The sequence below is a fragment of the Hemibagrus wyckioides genome, linkage group LG21, assembly GCF_019097595.1.
Source record: "Hemibagrus wyckioides isolate EC202008001 linkage group LG21, SWU_Hwy_1.0, whole genome shotgun sequence".
Classification (NCBI taxonomy): domain Eukaryota; kingdom Metazoa; phylum Chordata; class Actinopteri; order Siluriformes; family Bagridae; genus Hemibagrus; species Hemibagrus wyckioides.
In genome coordinates, this window is record NC_080730.1 from 21,417,966 (window position 1) to 21,427,965 (window position 10,000).

Here is a 10,000-nt window from a genome sequence, read left to right on the forward strand (position 1 = left end):
GTCCTGCATTCTGTCCTGCACTCTGTCCTGTCCTGCATTCTGTCCTGCACTCTGTCCTGTCCTGCACTCTGTCCTGTCCTGCATTCTGTCCTGCACTCTGTTCTGTCCTGCACTCTATCCTGTCCTGCATTCTGTCCTGCACTCTGTCCTGTCCTGCACTCTATCTTGTCCTGCATTCTGTCCTGCACTCTGTCCTGTCCTGCATTCTGTCCTGCACTCTGTTCTGTCCTGCACTCTATCCTGTCCTGCATTCTGTCCTGCACTCTGTCCTGTCCTGCACTCTGTCCTGTCCTGCATTCTGTCCTGCACTCTGTCCTGTCCTGCATTCTGTCCTGCACTCTGTTCTGTCCTGCACTCTATCCTGTCCTGCATTCTGTCCTGCACTCTGTCCTGTCCTGCATTCTGTCCTGCACTCTGTCCTGTCCTGCATTCTGTCCTGCACTCTGTTCTGTCCTGCACTCTGTCCTGTCCTGCATTCTGTCCTGCACTCTGTCCTGTCCTGCACTCTGTCCTGTCCTGCATTCTGTCCTGCACTCTGTCCTGTCCTGCATTCTGTCCTGCACTCTGTTCTGTCCTGCACTCTATCCTGTCCTGCATTCTGTCCTGCACTCTATCCTGTCCTGCACTCTATCTTGTCCTGCATTCTGTCCTGCACTCTATCTTGTCCTGCATTCTGTCCTGCACTCTATCTTGTCCTGCATTCTGTCCTGCACTCTATCTTGTCCTGCATTCTGTCCTGCACTCTGTCCTGTCCTGCACTCTGTCCTGTCCTGCATTCTGTCCTGCACCCTGTCCTGTCCTGCACCCTGTCCTGCACTCTGTCCTACACTCTGTCCTGCCCTGCAGTCTCACATGAGGTGGACAGGGTTAGACCGACACCTGAGATGGAGGCAGGGATGTGATTTGAGAAAGGATTGAGATTCAGAACATAGCATCTCTCCCAGCGGAGAAGGTTGACCTGTGTAAATGTTTCTTCCTCTCAGTGGGTGGTTCTCCTCTGGCACCACCTGTGTGGACTTCCCCAGGCTCCACCTCCCCCCTGCAGCCCTCCCCTCAGGTGTGGCCTAAAAAAGAGCCTCAGGACGTGGAGATGAATGCACCAGCAGCCATGGAGATCCAACCTGCTTCTAACATGGACACACAGCCAATAACCGATGTGCTGTTCACTACACCGGAGACCTGGATCAGCTCTCTGCCCAGTGAGCACACACACACACACAAACACACCACATATTTACACACACACATGTACACATACACGCACAAACGTAGTACACAATTCACCGTTCCCTCAGTAGTGCATCAGAGTCACAGGGTTTGAGGTCAGGAATCGTTATTGACTGTGTGTGTGTGTGTTTCAGTGACAGATCTGGAGGTACAGTTTTATTACCGTGGTAAGGAGGTGTGTCCTGCGGTGACGGTCAGTAACCCACAGGGCTGCAGGCTGTTTTACGGGGACCTGGGACCAATGGTCAATCAGGAGGAGCTGTTTGGACCTGTGAGTCTGGAGCAGCTCCGTTTCCCGTCCACTGAACACATCACTAACGACAAACAGCGTCTCTTCACCAACCGCCTGCTGGACGTCATGGACCGTGGCCTCATCCTGGAGATCAGCGCACACGACATCTACGCTGTGCGTCTCTGCCAGTGTAAAGTGTACTGGTCAGGCCCGTGTGGTCCGAACGCCAACGCACCCAACCTCATTGAGCGCCAGCGCCGAGTCAAGCTCTTCTGCCTCGAGACCTTCCTCAGCAGTGAGCTATCACACTAACAGAACTATGTAGCTACCTGACTGACCAACAGATCTCTCTCAAATATCTCAGTCATGCCTTTACAATATATTAACCTTTAGTTGTGTGTGTGTGTGTGTGTGTGTGTGTGTGTGTGTAGGTGTTATAGCTCATCAGCGTGGTCAGACTCCATCTCTACCTCAGTTTGATATTCATCTTTGTTTTGGTGAGGAGTGGCCTGATGGACGTCCAAGAGAGAGAAAACTCATCATGGTGCAGGTGACACACACACACTCCACTGTGTCTCAATAAAAATTTAGAAAATAAAAAAAGTTCAAAATTCGGATACTTTATATTTGAACGTATTGTACTGTTGTCAGTAAAATCCCTGTGTGTGTGTAGGTGGTCCCTGTGGTGGCGCGGATCATCACTGAGATGTTTAGTTCAGATGGAACTCGCTCCTTTGACAGCTCCAGTGTGCGTCTGCAGATTTCTGTCCCGGACATAAAGGACAACATCGTCACGCAGCTCAAACAGCTGTACCGCCTGCTGCAGAATCACCAGGGCAACGAGGCCTGGACCCTCCCATCGGCTGGCCCTGCCCATCTGCCCCACCCCTTGCATACATAGTGACAGCCTAACACACAGAGACAGACCGCTGTGTTTTCCCTTGTACATTAAAACATTTATTTAGTTTATATGGAATATTACTGTTCTTAGTTTTTGTAGTGTTGATTTAATGTTTTTGTTTATTATTCAGATATTTTATGTACATGAATTCAGATCAACCCTGATGGTATGCATCACCTTTGTCAGCTAGTGGGCGTGTTCACTGGTGGGTGTGTCAGCTGGTGGGCGTGTCAGTAGTCTGAGTGTCTTATGTTTATGGCATATTAAAAGTATTTTATTAGTGACTCTCCTCTGATTGGCTGGACACACCCTCGTTTCCAATTTACAGTTGTGCGTTGTTTTTTAAAGTGGACATTGATCAAATGGTCTGTAGTGTGGGGACTGTCCTAATTCTGCTCTTCCCCTACCCCCTATTCCCTACCCTCTATTCCCTACTCCATACCTCCTACTCCATACCCCCTACTCCCTACCCCCCACCATCTATTCCCTACTCCTTACCCACCAACTCCTTACCCCGACTCCCTACCCCCTAGCCCCTACCCCTTAACCCTTCACATTTATCAGGTCTGTATACTACACCATCATATAATTATTGTTTTTATTATTATTTCAGATAAAAATAAACATTTTCTATTCTAATTTCTTCAGTTGGTGAGAGATTGATATCGCACACGTGTGTGTGTGTGTATAACAGACAGTCCTGCGGAAGAGAATGATGAAATAGAAAAGACCCCCCCCATTATTTATTTTATTTCTCTCGTCTCTTTCACACACACACACTGAAATACACTTGACTGTATGGTGATTTCTCACCTGCTGCAGTAACAGCACCGTCCTGTGGCCATGGTGACACCATTGACCACACTGTTCTACTTGATAGACTAGAACATGTTGTTGGTGTTAAAGGAACAGCCCTCTCCTGGCTCAGGTCTTATTTGACTGACCGTTATCAGTTTGTAGATCTAGATGATGACTTCTCCATGCATACCAAGGTTATGTTCAGTGTTCCACAAGGTTCTGTCTTAGGCCCACTGCTTTTCTCCCTATATATGCTACCCCTTGGTGCAATTATTCGTAAACATGGTATTAGCCGATGACACACAGCTATATGTCTCAGCTAAATCAGATGAGAGACACCAGCTTATTAAGATAGAAGAATGTGTAAAGGACATTAGACATTGGATGGCCACTAACTTCCTCCTGCTTAATTCAGACAAGACAGAGGTGCTTGTACTAGGACCACATGCAGTTAGAAGTGAGCTTTCTGATTACAGAGTAATGGTGGATGGTCTTTTGGTTTCATCTTGTCCAGCAGTAAAACATCTTGGTGTGATTATTGACTCTGGTCTTTCATTCGAAGCTCATGTAGATAATATCACTCGGGTAGCCTTCTTCCATCTTAGGAATATTGCTAAGATAAGAAATATGATGTCACTTCATGATGCAGAAAAATTAGTTCATGCTTTTGTTACCTCTAGGTTGGATTATTGTAATGTCTTACTGTCTGGATGTTCCTGTAGGAGCAGAAACAAGCTCCAGTTAGTCCAGAATGCAGCAGCTAGAATCCTAACTAGAACCAGAAGATATGAACACATCACTCCTATTTTATCCACACTACATTGGCTCCCAGTCAAATTTCACATTGATTATAAAATCCTGTTACTGACCTATAAAACACTAAATGGTCTCGCGCCACAGTACCTGAGCGATCTTTTAGTCTTTTATGATCCGCCACGCCTACTCCGATCAAAGGGTGCTGTGTACCTCAAGTAGCAAAGGCTACAGCAGGGGGCAGAGCTTTCTCTTTCAAAGCCACACATTTGTTTAATCAAGCTTTTAATGTATAGTTTTCTTATGTAAAGGAGCAGATCTGGAAGGTTCATGGTCAGAGTGTTTGGTGTACTGGGATGTGTTGGATGCTGTCATCTTACCACCCTCACAAGTTGCTCGGGTCACTGACTGTGAAGTGGTTGGACGCTTTATGTCCCGGGAAGCCTTCATGTCTGTGACCTTCTGGCTCTCCCTTTTAGTTATGATGTCATAGCTAGTCTTGCCAGAGTCCCTGCCTGCACTTTACACATAATCTACACTGTCTTTAAGCATCACATGATCAGAAACTTAATATCTTTCTCTTTCTCTCTCTACCTTCTCTGTTGAGCTATACACACCACTCCTGACCTCCCAGTGTTTGCCAGTTTCCAGTGCGACCGCTGCCCTACCCCTGGTCAGAGTCTCGTCACTTGATGGTGCCCTGCCCGTGACAGCAAAGAACTAGTGTCTACAATGACCTTAGAAACTACACTGACCTAAGAGTTCCTCATGGGTCATTGATTTCTGTTGTAGAAAGGACATTAATCAGCTACAGTTACATTATTTACTGTTTAGTGTCACCCAGATGAGGATGGGTTCCCTTCTGAGCCTGGTTCCTCTCAAGGTTTCTTCCTTCCATCCCAGGGAGTTTTTCCTTGCCACCGTTGCCACAGGCTTGCTCATTAGGGATAAAATAGGATAAAATAGTCTAATTATAGAATTTAATAATTTATTCTTATTTCTAGTTAATTAGTTATTTTTTATTGTTTTATTTTTTATTATTATTTTTCAATTTCCCCTTCCCTTTCTCTGTTTTCTTCTTTTGTGAAGCTGCTTTGAGACAATGTTCATTGTAAAAGGCGCTATACAAAATAAATTGAATTGAATTGAATGGTGTTCCTCCTGTGGCTGTGGTCCATAGGACAAAATTACTCATAACCCCATGATACCCCCCCCAGGTGTTTATACTGATGACTTTTGTCCTCAGGAGCTTTAGCATCAGTACAGACACACCTATACACCTGATATAAACACACTCTCTTATCTGTGGACTTTAATCGGAGTCTCTGAGTTTACTTCCCTATCTGCAGCACATCATTTTAAAGAGCAGTGTTTTACACACACACACATACAGTGTAAGGACAAACAGATAAAGCAACTCCAAGGCTGGAACTCAGAGCAGGTAAAAAATCCAACTTGTGAACTATTTTAGATTATTTCATTATCTTATAAATGCTATTTGACACACACACACGTGTGTGGGAGTATATGTATGGAACAGAACCGGACTTTAATTAATGTAGAGATGTGACTGTAAATAAAAGGTCATCATCTTCCAGTTTCTCCCTCGGTCCAGACGGCATGTCCCTGCTGGTCAGTGAGGAGAGCTGGATCTTCTCGAGGTCTTTGATGTACAATGTGTTTGAGTTCAGAGAGCGCTCAGCGTCACATCTCACATCATGCTGAAAAAATAAGAAACTTATTAAAATATTAACTTTTAAAATTAAGAAAATCGGAACAGTAAAGTCACAGGTTCCTGTTTCAGATGAACAAAAAGGAGTCTCAGTGAGTGACCAGACAGAACGATGGAGATGTTTATGACCTGATTAAAGTCCAGCTAAAGAACACTGACATGTTTTGGTGATGTTTTAATACTGAGTTTTCTCCATGATCTGTGTGTGTGTGTGTAGGGTGACGATGTTCAACAGCTACACAGACTCATTACAGTCCGAGTAAGACAATACATAACAGTAACACAAATAACATACAGTACACACCACAGTGACGTGTGTGTGTGTGTGTGTAGTTACTCTTTAGATGAAACATCCTCACAGAGCTCCAGTCTGTCACGACCCAGCGCTAAAGCCATCTACAGTGAGTCCAAACACACACACACACCCACCATGCAGTGTGTATGCAGGTTTTTATGTGTGTGTGTGTGTGTGTGTGTGTGTAGTGCGCAGGAAAGAATATGCCGAGTCCATCAACAAACAACTGGCCAAGTTTCAGTACAGAGTAGAGGTAAGTGCTAATGCAATCACAGTGCTAAAGTGAACTAGCATTAGCTTATAAACAGTGTTCTTGATCTTTCCACTTCCTCTAGACCATTCCTCTAGTCCACTTCCTCTAGTCCACTTCCTCTAGACCATTCCTCTAGTCCACTTCCTCTAGTCCACTTCCTTTAGACCATTCCTCTAGTCCACTTCCTCTAGTCCACTTCCTTTAGACCATTCCTCTAGTCCACTTCCTCTAGTCCACTTCCTCTAGACCATTCCTCTAGTCCACTTCCTCTAGACCATTCCTCTAGTCCACTTCCTCTAGTCCACTTCCTCTAGTCCACTTCCTCTAGTCCACTTCCTCTAGTCCACTTCCTCTAGACCATTCCTCTAGTCCACTTCCTCTAGACCATTCCTCTAGTCCACTTCCTCTAGTCCAATTCCTCTAGACCATTCCTCTAGTCCACTTCCTCTAGTCCAATTCCTCTAGACCATTCCTCTAGTCCACTTCCTCTAGACCATTCCTCTAGTCCACTTCCTCTAGTCCAATTCCTCTAGACCATTCCTCTAGTCCACTTCCTCTAGTCCAATTCCTCTAGACCATTCCTCTAGTCCACTTCCTCTAGACCATTCCTCTAGTCCACTTCTTCTAGTCCACTTCCTCTAGTCCAATTCCTCTAGACCACTTCCTTTAGTCCACTTCCTCTAGACCATTCCTCTAGTCCACTGTCCCTAGTTGAGGCAAATTCTTAGTTTTAGTCCAGTTTTCCTCACCATGTAAAATTAATTTAGGTTCAGTTCCTGTTTTTTGAGTGAGCCTTCCTTTTAGCCTGGGTTGAAATAAGTGTTTGTGTGTGTGCATGTGCAGCACCTGTTCACCTGTGAGCTGGATGGTGTGGAAGTCTCAGGACTGCAGGACTGTGTGGAGCGTCTGAAACTGTTGGAGACGATGGGACGAGTTTGGGGACAGGAAATGAGCCTGGAGGTGGACAATGGGAATTTACTGCTGAGAGATACTGAGACACAGGTGAGTCTCAGAGAGAGAGAGACAGGTGAGACTCAGAGAGAGGGACAGGTGAGGCTCAGAGAGAGGGACAGGTGAGACTCAGAGAGAGGGACAGGTGAGGCTCAGAGAGAGGGACAGGTGAGACTCAGAGAGAGAGAGATGGGTGAGACTCAGAGAGAGGGACAGGTGAGGCTTAGAGAGAGGGACAGGTGAGACTCAGAGAGAGGGACAGGTGAGGCTCAGAGAGAGGGACAGGTGAGACTCAGAGAGAGAGAGATGGGTGAGACTCAGAGAGAGGGACAGGTGAGGCTTAGAGAGAGGGACAGGTGAGACTCAGAGAGAGGGACAGGTGAGGCTTAGAGAGAGGGACAGGTGAGACTCAGAGAGAGAGAGATGGGTGAGACTCAGAGAGAGGGACAGGTGAGGCTCAGAGAGAGAGAGATGGGTGAGACTCAGAGAGAGGGACAGGTGAGGCTCAGAGAGAGGGACAGGTGAGACTCAGAGAGAGGGACAGGTGAGGCGCAGAGAGAGGGACAGGTGAGACTCAGAGAGAGAGAGAGATGGGTGAGACTCAGAGAGAGGGACAGGTGAGGCTCAGAGAGAGGGACAGGTGAGGCTCAGAGAGAGGGACAGGTGAGACTCAGAAAGAGGGACAGGTGAGACTCAGAGAGAGGGACAGGTGAGGCGCAGAGAGAGGGACAGGTGAGACTCAGAGAGAGAGAGATGGGTGAGACTCAGAGAGAGACAGGTGAATCTCAGAGACAGAGACAGGTGAGACTCAGTGTGAAGGACTTGGTGAGACTCAGAGAGAGAAAGGTAACACTCAGAGATCTCTCAGGTGACACTCAGTCTGAGGGACTTGGTGAGACTCAGAGAGAGAGAGACAGGTGAGACTCAGAGAGAGAGAGACAGGTAAGATTGAGAAAGACACACATCACTGAAATGTGTCTGTTCTCCCACACACACCACCCCACTGCTGCTCCCCCACTGGCTTCCTCTTGCTGCATCAGATTCAAAACACTTACGCTTGCCTCCAAGGCCAAAAACTGACCAGCTCCCTCTGACCTCAAAGCTCTTATTGCCCACGGGTGTGTGTGTGCGTGTGTTTGTGTGTGGATCCTCCATTAGCTGCTGTTGTTTAAGGAGCACCAGTCATGTGTCTTGTACTGTGTGTGTGTGTATGTGTGTGTGTATGTGTGTGTGTGTGTGTGTGTGTGTGCAGGAGGAGTTGGACTGTGTTCCTCTGCACAGTGTGTCAGAGGTGACAGTGATGTTGGACACGTGTGTGTTTAATTCTCTGCTGATGATCTCGGTGTGTGAGGGACGTGTCGTCAGTGTCTTCATGTTCCAGTGTGACTCTCTGAGAGTGAGACACGCCTCCATCACACTTTATTATGAATTGTATTTATTTTAAAAGGTTTGTTCAGTGATGGAGGGAGGGTAGTGCACTCAGACTCTACACACTCCTGTCTGTGGGGCTTTGGGGTTTTTCAGGCTGATTATATAAAGCGAGATCTGGACCGAGCGTTAGAAAACTACAGCAACAACAACGCTAACAACGACAGGTACTCTCACTGTTTCTAAAAGCACTACTCCATTTAGTCTGCTAACTTCTCCTAGTACACTTCACCTAGTGTACTCACTACATGTCCTAGTACACTTCTTCTGGTGGACTCCACATGTACGTGTATATGTGTACGTCTCCTCCTCATTGTTAGGGGAAAAAACAGGACTCAGATGATGAAAAACAACAGAAACACACATACCCCTCCAGAACAGAAAGAATGGATTCACCCATACTCCCCCTCCAATGAATGGACTGTTCCAGATTATGGTAGGAAAACACCTGGGAACCAAACCACACTTAATTCACTGCATCTGGCTGAATTGAACTGAATTCATTTTCTGATAGAAGTTTAAAAATGTGAGTCTCTGTTCAGATCAGTATCCGCCTCCAACTCCAACTCCACCTGATGGCAGAGAAGAGCCAGTCTACAACAGAACAGAACACATGACTCCGCCCCCTCACTCAGAGGACACAGCAATACACCACACCCCTTCTCCTGCCCCTAGCACTGCCCCTTACACAGAGAGAGACAGGAACATGGTGAGTAACGAAAATGATTTTACTAAAACGAAGTAAACACCGAACAATTAACCATAACACTCTCAGTGTGTGATGTGATGGTGCGATGTGATGCTGTGAGGGTGTGATGGTGCGATGTGATGCTGTGAGGGTGTGATGGTTTGATGCGATGGTGTGATGTGAGGGTGTGATGGTTTGATGCGATGGTGTGATGTGATGGTGTGATGTGAGGGTGTGATGGTGTGATGTGAGGGTGTGATGTGAGGGTGTGATGGTGTGAGGGTGTGGTGTGATGGTGTGATGTGATGGTGTGAGGGTGTGATGGTGTGATGGTGTGAGGGTGTGATGGTGTGGTGTGATGGTGTGAGGGTGTGATGGTGTGAGGGTGTGATGGTGTGAGGGTGCGAGGGTGTGAGGGTGTGAGGGTGTGAGGGTGTGAGGGTGTGGTGTGATGGTGTGATGGTGTGGTGTGATGGTGTGATGGTGTGAGGGTGTGGTGATGGTGTGAGGGTGTGATGGTGTGAGGGTGTGAGGGTGTGAGGGTGTGAGGGTGTGGTGTGATGGTGTGATGGTGTGGTGTGATGGTGTGAGGGTGTGGTGTGATGGTGTGAGGGTGTGATGGTGTGAGGGTGGGGTGTGATGGTGTGAGGGTGTGGTGTGATGGTGTGAGGGTGTGATGGTGTGAGGGTGTGGTGTGATGGTGTGAGGGTGTGATGGCGTGAGGGTGTGGTGTGATGGTGTG

At 47.1% G+C, this 10,000-nt stretch overlaps 2 protein-coding genes and 1 long non-coding RNA gene across 4 annotated transcripts in view; 2 read left to right on the plus strand and 1 right to left on the minus strand.

Annotated features, from left to right (window-relative positions):
* Positions 1–2,999, plus strand: part of irf6 (interferon regulatory factor 6) — a 7,477-nt gene extending 4,478 nt beyond the window's left edge. Inside the window, exons 5-8 of the mRNA XM_058374286.1 lie at positions 984–1,199; positions 1,362–1,754; positions 1,891–2,009; positions 2,133–2,999. Of these exons, the coding sequence (XP_058230269.1) occupies positions 984–1,199; positions 1,362–1,754; positions 1,891–2,009; positions 2,133–2,360 (956 nt within the window). The 3' untranslated portion in view covers positions 2,361–2,999. The remainder of the gene's footprint in view (positions 1–983; positions 1,200–1,361; positions 1,755–1,890; positions 2,010–2,132) is intronic.
* Positions 3,000–5,262: 2,263 nt separating this feature from the next.
* eps8l3a (EPS8-like 3a) overlaps positions 5,263–10,000 on the plus strand; it is a 19,122-nt gene continuing 14,384 nt past the window's right edge. For both annotated transcript variants that reach the window (XM_058374284.1, XM_058374285.1), the window contains exons 1-9: positions 5,263–5,352; positions 5,861–5,902; positions 5,977–6,044; positions 6,127–6,191; positions 7,035–7,193; positions 8,395–8,538; positions 8,667–8,737; positions 8,891–9,006; positions 9,113–9,279. In XM_058374284.1, coding sequence (XP_058230267.1) covers positions 5,868–5,902; positions 5,977–6,044; positions 6,127–6,191; positions 7,035–7,193; positions 8,395–8,538; positions 8,667–8,737; positions 8,891–9,006; positions 9,113–9,279 — 825 coding nt within the window. In that variant the 5' untranslated portion in view covers positions 5,263–5,352; positions 5,861–5,867. The remainder of the gene's footprint in view (positions 5,353–5,860; positions 5,903–5,976; positions 6,045–6,126; positions 6,192–7,034; positions 7,194–8,394; positions 8,539–8,666; positions 8,738–8,890; positions 9,007–9,112; positions 9,280–10,000) is intronic.
* LOC131342947 (uncharacterized) overlaps positions 5,346–10,000 on the minus strand; it is a 7,524-nt gene continuing 2,869 nt past the window's right edge. The window contains exons 2-3 of the long non-coding RNA XR_009203080.1: positions 7,046–7,145; positions 5,346–5,632 (exon numbers count right to left, since the gene is read on the minus strand). This is a non-coding gene — a long non-coding RNA (uncharacterized LOC131342947). The remainder of the gene's footprint in view (positions 5,633–7,045; positions 7,146–10,000) is intronic.